Consider the following 19299-nt stretch of genomic DNA (forward strand, 5'->3'; position numbering starts at 1 on the left):
TTTTTTTTTTTTTTTTTTTTTTTTTTTTTTTTTTTTTCTTTTGCAGCACTTATTCTTTTTAAGAAGAAAAGTGGAAGACTATTTAGTAGTCCATCAGAAATGCTGTTTTTGTAGTGATTGATTATAATACAGTTTCTTCTGATACAGATCGAAAGAACAGAGGACGCATCTTTTACAGCCTTTCAGTTCAGTGGTGCCATACTTGAGGAAGGAGAAGCCAAAAAATGGCTGCTCGCAGGACCAGCCTGAGGCAGGGAGGACCTTTTGCAAGAGATACACACCCATCTCCTTGTGACAGCGGGATGAGGGCTGCATATTGGGAACGGAGCGGGGACTGTGCTTGGCAGGTTTCCAGAGGAGGTCTGTTTGCCAAGAGCAGAATGAGAAGACAAGCTGTACAGTATGCCTGGCAGGCTGAGTCTTTGGACAGGGCTTCCATTGTTGAACCATAATTTATTTTTAAGACTGCTTCCCTGCTTCTCTCCCATGTCTGTTATGTCTGAAGTGTTTTACTGTATTCAGATTCTGGCATGCCTGCAGAGTGGTCATTGTATAAAGTTTAAGGGTTGGGAAAAGAATGAAATAATGATCTGTTCTACTGTATGAAACCTTTACATGTGAATTACTGCTTTTATTTTTACAGCATGTCAGTAACATTTTCACTTTGTAATTTATTAGCTAAAGAAAATGGCTGGCAATGCAGTGACTGTGGTGACATGGAACAACAAAGGAACTGGACTGACAATTGTGAGAGCTCAGTGGAGGCACTTCATTGGTGATGCCATGGCTTGTGCAGGAGCTGTTCAGGCAGCAGTGGCAAAACTTTGGGAGTGGAAGCTGTACAGGCTTCTGGATATAGACAGTGCTAGTAATAATGTGGTGTTTTCCTACTTGAAAAAAAAAGAACTTTTTGAGCTAGTTTATGGCTATAGTGAACTTTAACCCAACTCTTGTGGTAGCATGATCCAACATGCAGGCAATCTTGAAATGGCTTTAAGTTGAGAGAGAGAAGACTTAAGATGGATGTCAGGGGGAAGTTCTTTTCTATGAGATTAGTGAGGTGCTGGAACAGGCTGCCCAGAGAGGTTGTGGTTGTCACGGTTATTCTACGTTCTTAAAATCCTACATTTGTGTCTTCAGATATGTACCTGCACTCTGAGACACCCCATAGCAGTGTCTGTTTTGTTTGATTGGAGTTGTGTAGTATTTAGAAAGTATACAACAGAAGTGCCACTGGTTTTATTTCTGCATGTGTTGGTTTAGATTCTTCTATGGAGGTAATGTGGAGAAAACAAGCAACTTGTTAAACTTTTATCAGTATTATTTACTGATGAAAAGAAATAGGAAAGTGGACTGACTTGAAGGCTGGCTGGTTTCAGTGCATGCTCCAATCCATGTTTGCCGTCAGATTGAATGCTTCCATGGCCTCTCCGTTCAGTAGACTCTGCCGCAGCTGACTTGATACCCTGAAGGCCAGGTTGGATGGGGCCCTGGGCAGCCTGAGCTGGGGGGGGGCAGCCCTGCCCATGGCAGCAGGTTGGAGATTGGTCTTTGAGGTGCCTTCTAACCAAAGCCAATCTACGATTATTACAGATCTGTCATAAGTTTAAAAGATATCTGAAATGAGGTGGGGTATCTTGTGCCCCAGCCCAGGTGCAGCACCTTGCACTTGGTTCTTGCTGAACCTCATTATGTCCCTGTGGGCCCACTCCTTGAACCTGCCCAGGTCCCTCTAGATGGCATCCCTTCCTTCTGCAATACCAACTTGATGTCACCAGCATCGGGCTGAGAGGAACTCCACAGCACCCAGTCATACAACGGCCTGGGGTGGAAGGATCTCAAGGATCACAAATCTCCTATCCCCCTGTCAAGGCAGGGCCACCAACCTGCTCATTTAGTACTAGTCCAGCTCACTCAGTTTGGTGTCGTCAGCAAACTTGCAGAGGCTGCACTTAGTCCCATCATCTATGCTATTGGTAAGGATTTTAAAAACATGTATGTAGATATAATAATGTTAAAAATAATTGCAAAATGCTTCATGCCTTTGTCATGTGCACGTTACATGTTGATCAGCTGTTACTGATGTGCTCCATGTGCACGCGCTGACCCTCACATTGTCAGCAGATGCTGGCTTCTCAAATGGATGGAATGTGCAGCAGCCACATGGGCTGCATAGGAACCTGTGAGTAACTGCTAAGACTACAGAGAGAGAGAGAATGAGCGGTGAAAAGCTGCCAGCAGCACTTTTTGATTCCTGGTCCAGCTTTGGAAAGACGGTACAGAACTGAGATAAGAGTCTATTACCGCAGAGCCATCAGTAAGTACCTTGCCGGTTTGCCTTCTCACCACAGAACTCACCCACTCACCCCAGGAGGTGGCACCCCGTCGCTGCAGGACGGGACGAACTGCCATAAGGGCGGCGGCCGCCCTGTTACCGCCAGGGGGCGCGCGAAGCCCGGCCGCGGCGCTGAGCCGTGCCATCTCCCCGCGGAATTGCGGGGGGGCATCGTGGGTGAGCCGCTGTGCCGCCCGCAGGGCCGGGCAGCCTGCTGTGTGGGTGAAGGCGTGTCAGGGCGGGTTTGCCAGAGGCTGGATCAAAGCTGGGTTGCACCTGAATGCTCTCTTCCCCCCCTCCCCTCATCTCCCCTCGTGCTGCGTTCAATGGTATCGCCCAGCTGCCGACCGCAGCGCAGCCCGCCTGGAGCGGGAGGGGCTGCTGCTCGGTGGCAGGTTGGGTTGGTTTTTTCGCTCCTTCCAGTTGCCATAGTGACTGCGGGCCGGGCCGCGACATCGGGGCACGTCGCCGCCGTCAGCACAGCCACAGCACGGCGGGTCTGCGGGGCGCTGTCAGGTACCGGTGGTGCGCGGGGGCGGGAGGGAGCGGCGCGGGGCTCCCGCCGCGGTCACCTGCGTTTGTCGACGGGCGGCGCGGTGCCTCCCGCCGCTGTGGAGCTTCCTGACAGCACGTAAAGGTTGCTGTTCGGTGCCGTGTGTAAATTTTGGTGGTGTTGCGGGCTTGCTTTCGTCTAATCAACACGGATGCTCAGCCCTGCTCACGGCAGGGGGTTTGGAACGGCTTCTAATGCGGTCCAGCAGTCCGATGATTCGGGCGCTTGAAGGAAATGAGGGAAACGGGGCTTTTTGCATCTTTGTTGTGGTGGGTTAAAAAATACCACAAGAACAGGCAAGCAAAAACACACATGGCCTTGCCATTAACTTAGAATCAGTCACAGAATCATAGGGCCGTTTGAGTTGGAAGGGGCCCTTAAAGGTCATCTGGTCCAACTCCTCTGCAATGTACAGGGACACCTACAGGTAGATCATCATTTATCTATGTATGTTTTTATCGTAGAGATGTACCTAGGGTGAACAACATCAGGTATTTTGTTAGCAGTGGCTGAGCCCTGCTGGATCCTTCTGTTAAGGAGCACAAAAGTGGCTTAAACGTGCCTTTGAAATCACTTCTCACTTTTGGGTCCTCTGCATTTTTCTGTTTGAGTTTCCTACCCCTTCTCAATGTAGTTGTTATTTCCTGTTCAAGGATAATACACAGTTCAGGTTCTCTTCTGGTGTGGTTTTTTTTGTTTGTTTGTTTCTTTGTTTTTAAGAATGCAGAAGACTGCTTTGACTTATTTTTGTGACTTAAAATCAGGAAACTGAACGCAGACGTCTTTCACAAACATGATAGAATGTTACTACAGGACTATACTCACTTTCTTGTGTCAGTGAGACAGCACAGATTGACCTAAGCCTGGCATTCTGAAACCTAAGCATGTGTGTCTAGGTGCTTATTTTGATATTAGCCAGCAGAACTATTATCATAGCTGGTACAGGAGTGCAGATAAAATTTCTTGCATGCATGGTGCACCCAAGCCCATTTCCTATCGTTCTAAACCAGCTTTGGTTTGGTTGTGTTTTATCTGAACATGAGGAAAGCACGTCTGGAAAACTTGTTTTTCTACTCTGCAAAAAATATATGAATACATTGTGGTGAAGTAAAGGAAGACTTGGATGCATGGCTTGTCACCTTTGCGCAACACCTTGAGCCTTTTACGTCACCGTTTCCTGCTGGCAATTAGACATGTTGAGTTCTGAGGGATTCTTCTTCTAAGGGCTGGGAATCCCATTAAAGGGCCTCCTCTGAAGAGTTATATTTTGATATGAAATGTAGCAGTGGAATGTGAAACATGTAAGCATGCAGAACACTGCACGATGACGAAAACCCTGCTTGTCAGCATTCTGCCTATTTGCAATGAGACTTTATAGTTTCCTTTCTTACTGTGTGACAGATCCTTGTGCATGGAATTAAAACAAACACAACAACAATAAAAAAATATATTTCATAAACAGGAAACTGACTGCAAAGCCACTAAAACAGTTGATGGAGAGTTGGAGTCACGCTTGCAAAGTTATTTTTAACTTCATTTTGCAATGGGGTCATCTGACTAGTTTACTGGGATGTCAGTGTTTCTATGTATCTATTGTTATAACATTTTAGGTTTACCAGAGCTTAAATGTCAATTATCTCTTTGAAACTCTGTATATATTTTAGTTTACCAGGAAATTTCACCTTGCTATGAGAACTGAAGATGGACCCAGAGGAGCAGGAGTTACTTGGTGATTACAGATACAGGAATTATTCTTCAGCAATTGAGAAAGCTTTGAGAAACTTCGAATCATCAAGTGAATGGGCAGATCTTATATCTTCCCTTGGCAAACTAAATAAGGTACAGTGTCACAGGACTGTTTTTTCATTTGTTTGTTATCTTTTTATTCACTGTAACTCACTGTTTAAAAAAAATTAAAAATCAGTTGGAAAATACTAGTTTATAAAAGAAGGGGTAATGGAAACAGCTAAATTAGTATCTTTTGTATAAATATGAGAAATCCTGATTAAAACCAGCAAAGATTTTCTTCAAATTGTGTTTGTTCCCTTTATACATATATACAGGTATGTCTAATTTAGATTTTGGTTTTAAACAGTCTCACAGTCCTGGTTAAATTGAACCTAGGATAGTTGAATAAGGCTTTATGTAGGCCAAGAAGTTGCAGATTCTACTATAGCTACCAAGTAAAAAAATTATATTTAAAGAACACATTTACTTGACCACGTCCTCATATTTGGGGAAATAACTGATTTGTTGCTGCTGGTGGTTTGTTCTGTGTGACCATGGAAAATATGAAAAAATAAAAAGTCTCATATGGGAAAACACCTAGGAAATGTTTTCTCCTCTTGCCCAAGAAAGAAGGAGAATGTTATTTGTGTCCCATTCAGTTTATTTTAACATAACGCTCTTCCTGAGTGTACATGGGGTGTGAGTAGTTGCATCATCAAGTAAATAGGAATGGGAGGAGACAGCTCTTGCAGAATTCATAAGGAAATATGTTGTTAGCAGACGTGTGTCATGTGACTTTGCTGTTATTGCTAAATCATAATGTCACAGAGGTTTCAAAGGGAAGGAGAATCTAAATGGAAGGTTTTCTAAAGGGCAGACACCTTTTTTCCTTATCAACAGAAGGAAGCTGCATATTGCTTTGTTAATAGGAGTTGCACGTTTCTGCCTACAGTATTTATCCCTGTATTCTTGCTGAGGACGGTCATAAGGAGAATGAAAGGCCTTCAGAATGCTTCTCTTGAAAGGAAAAAATCTGAATTTAAATGAGATTACATGCCTATGGCAGAAAGTAGGCTTTGATCTTTTATCTGGATCTAGGTGAATACACCGCAACTGACTAACACCTAGCTGAAACTCCTGTGCAGGGTACAGGATTGCCAAAATACATAACAGCATAGTGGGAAACAAACAGAAAGGCTTTCAGCTGTTACATCAGTCCATCTGCTGTGGTATTTTGTGGACTTAATCGTATTAGGAGCATAGGAATTGGTAGAACAGTATTCATCCCTAGTGTTCATCTACTTCCGCCTGTTATCTGAAAAGAGGGTTGATAACAGAAAAGTCAGGGGAGTGTGCCACAAAAAGGAAGATTGTGAGATAAGATATCAGTAGCTATTTGCTTAACTCCTGTGATATCTTGTTTTTTCTATAAAGCAAAAATACTGTTGGGGAGCTCTTTTCATGGTGTGATTCTAACATAAAGAGCCTAATTTATTCTACTGACAGTTTCTGATAATCCAAGAATGAAATGAGGGGGTAGAAGGAAAGAGGTGAACATTATCTTAATGACAGAAATGTCTGTAAAAATACAAATTATTTTACACAGCATGTGATTATATTCAGGAGTCTGAGTGTTAGTAACAGTGATGCCTATTACTAAGCAAACATGAAAATGCTAAGAGAGAGCAAAGAGAAAGAGTCAAGGAGTTTTGGAAGGACTTTTCATGTTTTTGGTGTTGTTTGGGAGATCTTAAGCACGTGCTTCAAAAGGATCTTTGAATTGTGAGTGCTCTTGCTTACATACTTGTAATATTTTTCTGAGGCTTTTTCTCCTGTAGGTAGAGTACTGGGTCTTGTGGTACTTGTGATACTGAGTCTCACAGGTTAATACCCACGCCCTTATTTCCATAAAAGTTCAGTGGAATTACCCTTTCAATACAAGGGCTGAACGAACAGGCATGGGGCTCCTCCTATTTAAGATGAGAGAAAAAGGGTGGAGGAAGCTGATACAAATGCTTTCAGCCATGGCTAAAACACATGGCCTTGGAGCTCTTGCTGTTCTTATTGCTGGTGAAAAAGAGGCAGTTTTACTACTTCTTGCTAATATTAAATGCCTACCAAGGTTACACTGAATGTTATTTTTCACAGTCTCTTTGTTGCTTCTGTGGTTCTCTGTTTCATGGTAACTTGTAGAACCTCAGGAGCAGCAGAGGAACTGCCTGACATCAGTCTGAATGATCAGCTAAAACGGTTGGATTGTACATCTCAAAAGACAGTTTTGTCACTTAAGGGAGACAAAGCTTATCTAAATTTTGATGTCTTCAGTGTGGACGTTTTTACTTTGAATCACTTTTAAGCAGGGAGAGAAATAAGGTTAAAGGTTTTAATTAGTTAGATGTGACTCACCTCTTGCTATTTAAAGTAGATCAGAAGAATCCTGTCCTAAAATTGCTCATGTTTCTTACTGGCTTTTTAGGAAGCCTGAAGTGAGTTACTACCATTTTGCCCATGTTTTTTTAGATGACCTGGACTTCTAAGATTAGGTAAGATAAGTCCTCTGCAGTGTTCTGACCAGAACTGCAGGTACAGGTGTATGAGTGAAAACAAAAGCTAGCATTGGCAAGGTTGCTAACTTACACTACATCAGATATTTGTTTTTTCATTTTACAGTGTGTTGCACATCACGATGATGGATCCTACCTCTAGTTATATAAACCAATCATTTAGTAGCTGCAGCGTGGGCTGCTCTGTGCTTCAAGGAGTAGGATTACCATCTTCTCGTTGCTCTTAATGGATACAGCCTTGAAGTGTGTTTTAATTATTTTTGGAAATTTGCATACGTTCGCTGTCCGTAGAACGCTGTTTTGTGCCTAAGGTTTTCAAATCTTCAGTACAGATTGCTGCATCCGGGATTGTCTGAGTGCCAAAAAGTGATGGTGCTACTGCAGATTTTGCCAGCTTGTTCCAATGCCGTAATCGGATACAACTTTAGGCAACTCTGCAAAGTCACTCTGATAGAAGAAATTTTTAGGTTCTCCTCCTCCACCCCTATTTTATTTTTAAACCTAGAAATAGGTGATAGTTCAGCATATGCAAGCTTGCCTTGTTTCACATTTAAAATTCTTGTAGCAGTCTGTTCAGAATTCAACCAAATTAGAAGGAAAGGGGAAAGAAAGAACAAAAATCATTGCTGCTGCACAGCTGACCTTTATTTCAGCAGTAACATTTAATGCAACACTATGTTCTTGAGGGGAGAGAAAGATTCTTCTGAAACAGATTTTTTTTGTCAGCAGAGCCCTTAATGATGCCAGTTAGTTTGTATGAGAAGTGTGACTGCCATGTCTTTATGACATCTGTTTGCTGGCTTACAAACACCGTTTGCCTTCTGTTGAAGGGAAGCCCTGCCTTCTAATGGCTTTATGGAACTTCACCGCACCCAGTGCTCAAATGCAGTGTGCAGAGCTGGGGATGTCTCCTTCTTTTGATATAACTTCAGTTCCCAGTTTCCTAACTACCAGCTTTGAACTTCATGCTGCTGTTTTTATGGAAGCTGCAGCTCTGTTATGAATTTCTCTCAAACTTATCTGGCAAATGAATCAGTGGAAAATGGACTTATAGGCTGGCCTTCTCCCTCACTCCTCCCAACTGCTGTTGACTTAAATAAGAGTTAGAGGACTTCCTGGTTGAATATACATGCTGCATTTTTTTCTGGAATTTTGCTTATGGGAATATAAATATTTGCTTGCTTTTCTTAATATCTAGGCAAATTGATACTGTGGTGCTATAAAGCAGTGTAGGCCTTAACCAGTAACTGTGGAAATAGAAATATTCCTGTGTGTGTGCCTGTGTTTGTTTTGTGTTTTCAGCCACAGCACTAAAAAAGCCATGTGTATACACTATAAAGAGTAGATAGTCTTCTCTTCTGCACTTTATGGCTCATGTTCAAAGAAGGCAAAAGCATCCTTATGCATTAGAAGATGTTCTATGTGTATAACGTAACTCTTCTATCATAATTGCTCACGTGCAGGAAAGCTGGAGAAAAGGAGGAAATGTAGATCAGGGTGGGCTTCAGCCCTTAAGTAACTGAATGCCATCAAATTATGCTCACAGAATTAAAAAAGGAAAAGAAGCAGAGGGAATAATGTCAGTTCCCAATCCTGTGAGGACAGTTGTCCACCTGCTGTTTTCTATGTAGTTAATATTAAGATTTTAGCAGATAGTATATTAAGATGGTATCTTTGATCCTAAACTCAGAAAATATTTACCACTGGTGTATTTTTTTATTTTTTTTTTTAGTCCATCTTCTTTTATATTTACAGAAGGTGTGGGCAAATATAATCCAACCAATATAAGCAGAATGTTTCAAAGTCTGTCTTTCAAAGTTGGTACAAGACAACAGCGTGTTAAAGATTTTTTTTTTTTCCTATCTCAAATATAAAAGCTAAATTTGCAAGTAGAGATTTTGCCCGCTAGAGTTTCATGTGTGAGATTATGCTGTACTCTTCAATTCTGGCTTTTAATACCAGTTGAAATGCAAATCGCATCATGGTGGGGGTGAGACGGGAGGGAGGGAAGAAAGGAAATATAATGGCTCCGAATGGCATTTGTAGTGTAAGCATTTCAGAGTAATGTGACATTTCTTTCTACTTACTACTGTTAGGAGCTCACAGCCTTTTTCTTCTTGAGTGAAGGTTTTGGTTTTTTGTTTTTTTTTTTTTTTACTAGAAACTCTTCACTAAGAGCTAGTCTCAGCTTAGGCAGGGCAGCAAAAAGGAGGAATAATGCAGTGTGGAAGATTTTTAACTTCTCTTGCCCACCTACTGTGAAGTCTTAAATGATACACTGCACACACCTTTGAAGTAGGATGAGTTTTGTGTTCTGAACGCTGATGTGAATGGTCAGGATTCTCCATTGAAGTGAATGCTGTGATCATTGATGTACTGTGTTTTCCTTGGAACTGGACAAGCATGAGTTAGTTCCTTTGTCTAGTGGGGTTTTTGGTTTTTTTCAGGCATACTAGAATAACATAGAGTTTTAAAGGATTACCTGGGACAAGATCAAGACTTAGCCTTTGGGAGAGTCATGAATCTGCCTCATCCTGAAAACATCCCAAAAAGCAACCTGCAGTAAAACGCTTGTTTGTGTTAATAGTCGGTGATTAAAGGCAGAAGTGGCATTTACTTGCAACTTCTTTCTTTTAATTGTTGCTTTCTCAATTTTAGAAACATACTCATTTGCTTTAATGAAAAGAGTAATGTTTTCAAGAAAGCAGTTTGGTCTTCCTGAGCCTTAGCCTATGTGCAATACTTAGTTGTTTCCTATCCTGAAGATCTTTGACTTATTCATCCATACAATGGCTGTAGTTACTAAAGCATACTGAGCATAGCCATGCAGGTTTACAAGAACTTCAGAGATTTTTATACGCATACTTTAGTAGGAGGATTATTTGTTTATTTCAGCTATAAGAGCAATGTTAATTTATGAGGAAAGACAGTTATTTAATTCTTATACTATCCCCTGTCCTTAAAAGCTGAGACACTCCACTTCTTGCCTTCCCACTTCCCTTAGAGATAGGATGAGACTGTGCTCTCTTTGTCCATTTGATTTTGATTTCCAGTCTCTATGGAAAGCAAGACCAGACTTTCCTAGGCTGTTCATAACTAATTTCATACTAAAATTCAATTGCAGAAGTCTGTTGAAGTGAAACAATCTGTGTTTATGACAGAAAAGCCTTGAATGTTATTTAGTTCTGTTTGCTAGTAGGAAACCTTTGAAATACAGTCATTATAAACCATATGTTACATTACAGATATTCATTCTGACCTGTTTTCTTCCACAGGCTCTTCAGAGTAACCTGAAGTATTCTCTATTGCCAAGACGTCTGATCATCAGTAAAAGATTATCTCAGTGTTTGCATCCAGCACTTCCTAGTGGAGTACATTTAAAGGCACTAGAAACCTATGAAATAATCTTTAAAATAATTGGGACAAAATGGCTTGCCAAGGACTTGTTCTTGTACAGGTAAACTTCTCTTTAAAAGCTTATGCATTTCACAGTCTACTTTAATTAATAATTTTTTTTTTTTTTTTTTTTTTTTTTTTTCAGCTCTGGTTTGTTTCCTCTGCTGGCAAATGCAGCAATGTCAGTGAGGCCTGTTCTCCTTGGTTTATATGAGAAATACTTTCTTCCTCTCCAAAAGTCCCTCCTACCTGGTCTTCAAGCCTTTGTAATTGGACTGCTGCCTGGATTGGAAGAAGGGTCAGAAATCTATGACAGGTGAGAATTAATATAAAACTAATACACAGTATTTTGCTTTCTTATGGAATTCTGAAAAAATTTCTGATGGCTGGTTATGGAAAGAGAAAGTTTGTTAAAGGGCTTCTAAGGGCAGAATGATGACTCCCTGAAAGCTGCAATAAACAGCTTTGAAGTTGAAAAAACCTTTCCCAGTCTATTTTCATCTCAGGAGGAGGAAAGGAGAGGAGAAAAAGGGGGGATGAAAATCGATGTATTGAAGGAACAGAATGAAAAAGCATTTTTAAATGCTCTTCCAAATTCCTGAGTAATTGACCTGTCTTCCCAATCTGCTGCTCTGTAAGGAAATTCTATTTAAATATGTATTGTGACGGAAGAGAGCAGCTGCATTCTCTCTCCTTTCCAATCTCTCTGTGTCAGATACTTAGCCTCAGTTTCTGAAAGCAGAAGCAAGAGGCAACCCTTGCAGCATCTATTGTGGAAGAGCTGTTTTACTCATTCTCAGACAGTAACGGCAATGAAAGTCAGGAGCAGGGAGTGTGTGAGAAGAGCACCCACTTGTGTAATGGTTTTACTTCAATTACCAGAAGTGTTTTGTAAGAACTCAGCTACCGTAGATTGCAAACAAATGTTGCTTAAATCTTTATAGTCTGTTTCTATCTGTATTTACAGTCTGGATATGTTGGCTGTTCCCACTGTTTTTTGTTTTTTTTTGTTTTTTTTTTTTTTTTTGAATGCTAAGTTATATATAATATGGTTGATAAAAATAGTTGTAGATCTAATGTCTCAACAACAAGTGTTAGACTGAAAATTCTTATCAGTCACTGAAGCATGTAAGAATAGGTCACATGTATTTGCAGCTTGGTAGTATTCAGTTGACAATTGCAGAGCATCTTATCTGTAGACACGTGCGTACCTCATACAGTCTGCTATAGAAGGATGGATTTTATTATGTTTTCAGACAGATTTACAAGACACAGTGATGTGTAGCTTTCCTCTTTCCAACAGCACTAATTGCTGGGAATTTGGGAAGTAAGGGAATCTTTTGAAACTAAATATTCTATCCATCTCAAGACTTAATGAGATTCAGCTTATTTTGAAACTGCCTATAGCCAGTGCCTATCTAGTGAGTTACTGGCAACTACAGATTAGTTCCAAGATCCAGCTTCTGTTTGTATACCTTTTTTTTCCTCTGTTCTTGATGGCATTATTTTTACCTTGCACAGACAGAAGTTGGCCATATATTTTGCTGTGTGGAAGATTTCTGCTGAAATTTAATTTAATGTCATTTTACGAAACACACAAAACACAAAAATATCTTTCTTTAGTTTCCTCGTGGTAATGATTTGGGTACAAGATAGACTAGATTTCTTGTTGGAAGCTGTGCTGGATTAATTTTTAACTCAGCGTTGTGAGAGATATAGATACTGTATCTTTGTAATGCTTAAACACACACACAGACATTAAAGAAAATGTCTTGAAGGGTGCTTTATGAGGAAATGGATAAAGAACATTGGGTTTGGAGTCTTTTTTTTTTTTTTTCTCTCTCTCTCTTCTGTACTGGACTTCTCTGTTCTCACTCACTTCTGCATTCCTAACGTGAGGTTTCTGCACCACAATACTGACAGAGTTGCCAAAGCAGAGAATGTGCCTGAAGTCATAGGATCTCCAATGTCATTGCCATTTAACAAATTTCAGTGTTCCAGTTCTATGTGCAGTAACTGTGTTATTTTCTCTCACGTTTTTGCTTGTTCGAGACTTAAAAATTGAGCCCGTCGATTTTTTAAGTACGAATATATGGGATATCTTCCAATACCCAGACAGACAAAATCAATTTTCACAGCCTGCCATCAGCTTAAAGTATTTCCAGCTCAGCATCAGGCACATCTCTTAGTCGATATTTTGCAATTAGAGCTACTGCAGGTTTGGTCGGAGCTTAGTGTCAGCAGATAATTACAGGAGAAGCTTCCATAGCATGCAGAGAAACTGTTTCAATGCATGTGCACAGTCACAAAGGAGAGAAGGTTGTTTGTTTGTTAATTTTGTTGATTTATCGTTGTTTGTTCTGGTTTTGTTGCTTGATTGCTTTTCTTTTGTTTGTTCTTTGTGCAATCGCGTGCTGGCCATCTTTCTGTGGAAAGGGACAATGCTGATAATACAAAAATAGAGGAAAAAAAAATCTGTGGCCTACAGTACTGTGTGTAATTGCCTTTTTCTGATGTAAAACTATAGGAACAGAAATCTCTTCTCACGTCAAATATTCTTTCTTACAGAACAGATGCTTTGCTTGTGAAGCTCTCCTTGTTAATGGGCCAAGAAGTTTTCTATGGAGCACTCTGGGGCAGTGTTCTGGTCAGCCCATCCATTAGGCTGCCTGCTTCTCTTTTTGTTGTCAGTCATATCAACAGAGAGCAGTCTGGAAAACAGCAGAAGTACATGCTCGGCACTGATTATAACCTTACAGTAAGTTCATTATGTTTCTTGTGGAGTCTTACCTACCATAATGGCAGCATGCTAGCAAGTTGTATCTTCTCTGTATTGGATTAGAACATCATGCTCTTAAGAGTGAGAAAAAGAGAGGCTGAAAGGTCTGTACTTCAGAATTGCATTATTAGGCAATTACTTCATGGGAACATCTTACCTGAAATGTAACCAGAGAATCACCCATGCATACTTTGTTCAGTTTGCAAAATGCAAATCTGAATTTTCTGCACTTTTCCATAGTATTGTATACAGTCTTAGAAGACTGACTTGAGATAAACACGACACCTTGTCTCTGCTTGTTCTGAATTATGCCTTATATACTATGAATGCCTTACATACCATTTTTAATGTAGATTTCTCAAATGTTTGCAGTCCTAGAAGACAATTCTGAAATTTAATGCTTTTTTGTTTTTTTAAGTAAAACAGAAAACATCAGTAGGTAGTTGGTAGTTGGCAGTAGTAATTGGTGTTGAGGTGATGGAATTACTGTAAAGTCAGCTTAAGTACTTAACATCAGCATTTTGTTAGACTTCACTTTCTGTCTGATAGTGGTACCATGTTGTGACATCCTGTATTGTTACAAAACCAGGTATTTTGTAAGTTTTAACAATATTTTAACAGTATTCTGCAAAACTTTTGGCTTGGCTCTTTTTGGAGAGGAAGTAAATGGGTGAATAATTATCCTCTCATGTAAAATAATATTGTTCACCTTTAATCAAGTTTGGTTTTTATCTTTTTCCTCATGATTGTATTTTAGCTATGATCATGAAGTAAAACACCACTGTGCTTTCTTGTTGTTTCACAGATCAAGTCTTTGTGTGTATCAGTCCTGGATTCAAATGTCCTTGTGCAAAGAAACACTCTCGAAGTGATTCTTTTCTTCTTTCCATTTGATACAGCTTTGGTAAGAGGACTATTTTAGTATTGTCATATGTGCACTTTGTGCAGGGAGGTAATTACTGGGAAACTAGTCCGGGTGCCACCTCTGTTATCACTAAATGTCTGAACTTTGTACCTTGAAAACCAATAAAAACAGATTTTGCAGTTTCTTCTCTATCTATGCGTTCATACTCCATACAGCTAACTCAGTTCTACATCATCAAAATGCTTCAAATGAAGCTGTGCTTTGATTCAAGTGTTGTGATATCTCGAATATGCTTGCAGTGTTCAGGCTTGGGAAGCTGCACAGAGAAAAATATAGAGCATTTGGAATTGTTTGTGCTAAACTAAGATAACTTCTGTTAATAACTAGAGAAACAAATAATACTTGAAACATTAGCTGTCCCCCATCATTTCCCAACTTGCCTTGTTGTGTAGTAGTTTGAAGGTACCAAATAACTTCAAGTCTTAAGATGAAACACAACAAAGTCTTCAGTATTATTAGCTTAACTGTCGCTCTGTACTATAAATAGGAAAATAATCACACAGATGTGTCATAAGGCTCCCTTATCTGAAATTTTTAGTAAACAAAATGTTTTGTCATTGATGGTTTATTATCCCTCTTTTTTTCCCGCTCCCAAAACACAAATATTACTAGTTTTAAAACAAATACAAAACCCTCATTACCAATTTGACTTATTTCAGTGTTCGTAAACAACTAAGCTGTCTTTTTTTTTTTTTTTTTTCCCTAGAAAAAAAAAAAAAAAATGCTATTCTACTGCGCAGGACTGATCTAGTCTATGTTCTATCAGCAGCTACACAAACACTATTGAGGAGAGACATGTCACTCAATAGAAGATTATATGCATGGTTGCTAGGTACGGTACAATATACAGCCAGCGATATTCAATATTCCAAGGACCTAAGAGGAAACTGTTTCAGTGCTTAAAAATATAACATGCTTTTTCAGTAGTTAATGAATGATGTTCAAAGAAAATGTTGCTCTGCTTGCATTTATAAAGTACCTGTTTGTCAAATGAATGCTTGATTTTTATTAAACAGGTTTTCTCTTCAGAGGTTGAATTCATTTCACTGTCCTGAATCACTGGGCATCTGATGAGTTATTTGTGGTTCCCTTCACAGTTCACCCCAGAATCATCTGAAAGGAACAGAGTGCCATTTTAATCTTGCTCTTTTGGAAGTAATAGCCTATTAAAGATTCCTTCATAGGGTTAATTGTCAAAGAAGGAGCTATAAATGAGCTGTGGCTTCTCCCAGTCTGCCTCTTTTTAAGTGCCAGAAGAGACTGAAAGTGACAGGACAAGAGTTACAATTGTAGAAGAGTTACTGTGTAATTGCATGATTACCCCATATCTAGACCTGACCTTGGTTTTGATTTATGTTTGAAGTTCACTATAATACACCTGGATGTCTCTAACTGTATTGCAGAATTTGTCCTTGGGCACCTTATGAGTTAGTTTCAAGTAAAGTGTTAAAATTATGAAGATAAAAAATGCAACGTAGTTTCAATACTCTATAAACAAGGTGTGTGTAGTTCTCTGTAGTGTAGGCAGTGGGTAATGTAGTGTTTATCCATACTTGTTATGCCTCTGTTTGTCCTGTAGGTTCTGATATTAAAGGGGGTACTTTTGCTCCGGAGTCAACAACTTCTGAAGACCATGCTATTTATTTTTTTGGAAAATACTCTAGAGATCTTTTAGTTGAGGTTGGTATTCATTCTATACAGATATTTTTATGATCCTTTTAAATTTTAGCACAAATTATGTCTGTGGTTCACTGCATCACTTCATATGTCCTTCAGAGCTTTCTATCCCTAACTATAGCATCCCCTCGGTGTTATTATATTCTTCAATCTGAATGCCTTCTGTATTTGTCCCAACATTATATGTGTTTACAAATACAAATGGAATCTAATTGAAATTATTAAAAATGCCTCCCTGAATAAGATCAGCTCTTGAGTGTGCATGATAAGATGCTATCATCGATTTGTCTGTGTGGGAAATTGGAGTTCAGTTGTAGATGATATACAAAATTAAACTTAGGAGTTGTAGAATCATTGAATGGTTTGGGTTGGAATAGACTTTTAAGGTCATCTAATTCCAACCCCCACTTTAAGTAGGGACACCTCCCTCTAGATCAGGTTGCTCAAAGCCCCATCCAGCCTGGCCTTGGAAGACCAATTGTTGATAGAATGGAAATCTCTCTTCTAGGTATAACATTTTGATTCTTTCTTTTTACTAGAGCTTGGCTGAAATCTTACATCAGAAATTCTCTGAGTCTGATACAGAGGAACAGCATCAAGCTTATCTGAAACCTTTCCGCATCCTTATCAGTCTCCTTGATAAACCTGAAATAGGTAATGTTACTTGTCACTTCTGTTGTGGCTGTTTAAAACTGTTAGACTTCTTGTTTATCAGCTTTGAAAAATAGGACTCAGGATAGCACCCTGCAGAGCACTTCTGAATTCTGATTGTATGTGTTTTGTGCTTTGCTGTGCAGGGGGACTGGTTTACTTGCCTTAGAACTGGTTAAGAGCTGTGCTTTAAAGCAAACACCCTCCAGGTTATTTCTGGCTTTTCTGCAGAGTACTGCACTGGATGCAGTGCACTACAGCCTGTAATTATCAGAAGGAGAACCCTCCACTGTGCTCAGAACTGCACTCAGAGTCCAGTTCTAGGACTGAAGCTACTATCCTAGCTTCAGTATTCTGCTCTATTCACTCCTTGGAGCTTAATCTCTAAGGTTTAATGTCAGACATCTCTATTTTCTGTCTTGGAAGGAGGTTTCTATCTGAAAAACTGCCAATACTACTTTTTCCTGGATTTGTTTTTATTGTTTTGCTTCTCGCAGGTCTTCTTGTAGGCCTGCATCAGTCAGACTGCACTGTTTTTCCCATTTATCTGCAGCTGCTCCAGCTGCAAATAACCTCCTCTGGGTTTGGGAGATGGAGGTGCCTCTGTCAGTGGCACTGTGTGCTTGCACTGGCCTGCCACTGCTGTGGGAGCTATAGTCTGAGGCTCTGTGACTGGGCTGTGAAGAGTTTCCTCCACTTCCTTGGTCGCATATCTGTGCTGTTGTCTGCGTGAATTTCCCAGCTCTGCAAGGGTGAGACCCTGCCAGCTTGCCCTTCAAAGGTCAAGTTTTTTCTGTGTCATAAATAAATAAAATCTAAGGGGCTTATCAGAATTTAGTTTTTCAGAGTATTCTTATAAGAACCACGTACAGATAAGTCTTTGAAACTCTATTATGTGAATCTGATGGGTATGTGAGGTTAACAGAGTTTTTAGAAGCCAGTGCAGTCTCAATGACTGACTGTATTCCTCAGCATTCTAGGCGTTATTCTGGAGAAAGATGTTAGTGTTGACTAAGCCTGTAGTCTTTATCACAGATAAAACTTACATACTGAGACTAAACTCTTTATTTGTAGGCGTCTGTGTATTATCATCCTTTTTCATGGGTCTGGAAAGTCCTCTTAAGTACATCGACCATTAAAGTAGTACCAAAACATTACCAGGACAAAGGAGAATTCTGTATTACTTCCCTATTAAATGAATGCCACCTTAATAGAGGCCGTTGTTAGTCTGTTTATCAAATGGTGCTTACATCTCCTTCAGCTGTTAATTGTAATGTTTTTTAAGAATATCTGAAAAACAGTTGTAATTAATGAATATTCTATAAAACATTTTCATTTCCTGAAAACTATGTTGAAGGAAGAACAGGTGACTGAGGTTGTTGGATAAGTCACATATTTTATAATCTGATTTAGAAAGTGGATGACTGATAGTGGATGGCCTACTGTATGTTTTATTTTGTTGACAGTTATTGTTAATCTGAACCACAGGAAAGGATTATTTAGCTGAGCTGCATGATATGCTTTACTCTTTCTGTTTCAGTCAGCACACAAATTGTAACTTCTTTAGCTTTAAACCTGTATAGCTTTCACTTCCTTTTCAAATGAACTTAAAAAAAAAAAAAAAAAAAAAAAAAAAAGGCAAAACAAAACAGCAGAATCTTTGACCTTTTCTGCTACTTAGTGATGTAACTTTGTTTTTTCCTGTAGAAACACTCACTGGAATGCTTTATATACTTTTTTAATAGTTCCATATTTAGAATACTGTACATATAAATTGTTCATCTTTATGTGCAATTTTACATAAAATGAAGGTGTGCTGACCCATGACAATTGGGTGCACATGACAGCATACACCTGACTTCTGGGTTCTTCTTAAAACTGTGTATAAAAAAGCATGTTATGGTTCTATTTGACCAATTGAGCTTTCTCTATTACAGTTATTTTCCCAGATTTTGTTCTTCAAAATTTAATCATGGCTACTGTGCTGAATGAGTATTGGGAAATTTGCTTGTTTTCCTCACAATTATAGATATGGTGATTATTTCTGGCATGTGAACTGCAGGTCTGTGGTATGCTTATACCCACTTACAATGACTGCAGTAGATGTGCCTTACTGAAGTGTCTTAGATGTAATGTAGAATCAGTGCTGTGACTTTTCAAGTACCACTTTAAAAGTTCCTAAAAATGAAACACAGGGAGTATTCGACTAAAATAAATAATAATAATAATTAAAAAAATCCCTGTAAGTAGTTAATTTCATTTTGACTGAGATGTTTCCCAAAATCTGATGTTTTAAAAAGCCACATAATCGTTTTCTTCATGCTTCAAAACTCATGTTGTTGTTGTTTTATTTAAATCTAGTTACCCCGAATTCAAATTTATACAAGCTTGTAACTGAATTACCTAGCAATGACTTTGATACAATTGCAGGATTTATTTTTTTTTTCTTAAATTGTAGGGCCACAGGTTGTTGGGGACCTCTTCCTGGAAGTTATTAGAGCCTTTTATTCCTACTGCAAGGATGCACTTGGTTCTGATCTTAAACTTAGCTACAATCAAAGTGGCAACATACTTGCAAGGTACAACTTTTCAATTACAAACTGAAACTGTCTCATATATATATATATACACATTAAGCCAAGTTAATAAAAACTAACCTAATAAAGCAAATTTTTGTTTCAAAAGCTAAGT

General features: G+C 39.2%; 1 protein-coding gene across 1 annotated transcript in view; it reads left to right on the forward strand.

Annotated features, from left to right (window-relative positions):
• Nucleotides 1–2763: 2763 nt before the first annotated feature.
• Nucleotides 2764–19299, forward strand: part of DOP1B (DOP1 leucine zipper like protein B) — a 45644-nt gene continuing 29108 nt past the window's right edge. Inside the window, exons 1-10 of the mRNA XM_042810587.1 lie at nucleotides 2764–2851; nucleotides 4553–4727; nucleotides 10456–10637; nucleotides 10722–10892; nucleotides 13145–13334; nucleotides 14161–14260; nucleotides 14990–15112; nucleotides 15860–15960; nucleotides 16497–16611; nucleotides 19067–19187. Of these exons, the coding sequence (XP_042666521.1) occupies nucleotides 4590–4727; nucleotides 10456–10637; nucleotides 10722–10892; nucleotides 13145–13334; nucleotides 14161–14260; nucleotides 14990–15112; nucleotides 15860–15960; nucleotides 16497–16611; nucleotides 19067–19187 (1241 nt within the window). The 5' untranslated portion in view covers nucleotides 2764–2851; nucleotides 4553–4589. The remainder of the gene's footprint in view (nucleotides 2852–4552; nucleotides 4728–10455; nucleotides 10638–10721; nucleotides 10893–13144; nucleotides 13335–14160; nucleotides 14261–14989; nucleotides 15113–15859; nucleotides 15961–16496; nucleotides 16612–19066; nucleotides 19188–19299) is intronic.

The sequence above is a fragment of the Centrocercus urophasianus genome, unplaced genomic scaffold (genome assembly GCF_019232065.1).
Source record: "Centrocercus urophasianus isolate 14NV4802_14NV808 unplaced genomic scaffold, USGS_Curo_1.0 seq_12, whole genome shotgun sequence".
In the NCBI taxonomy this organism is placed as follows: Eukaryota; Metazoa; Chordata; class Aves; order Galliformes; family Phasianidae; genus Centrocercus; species Centrocercus urophasianus.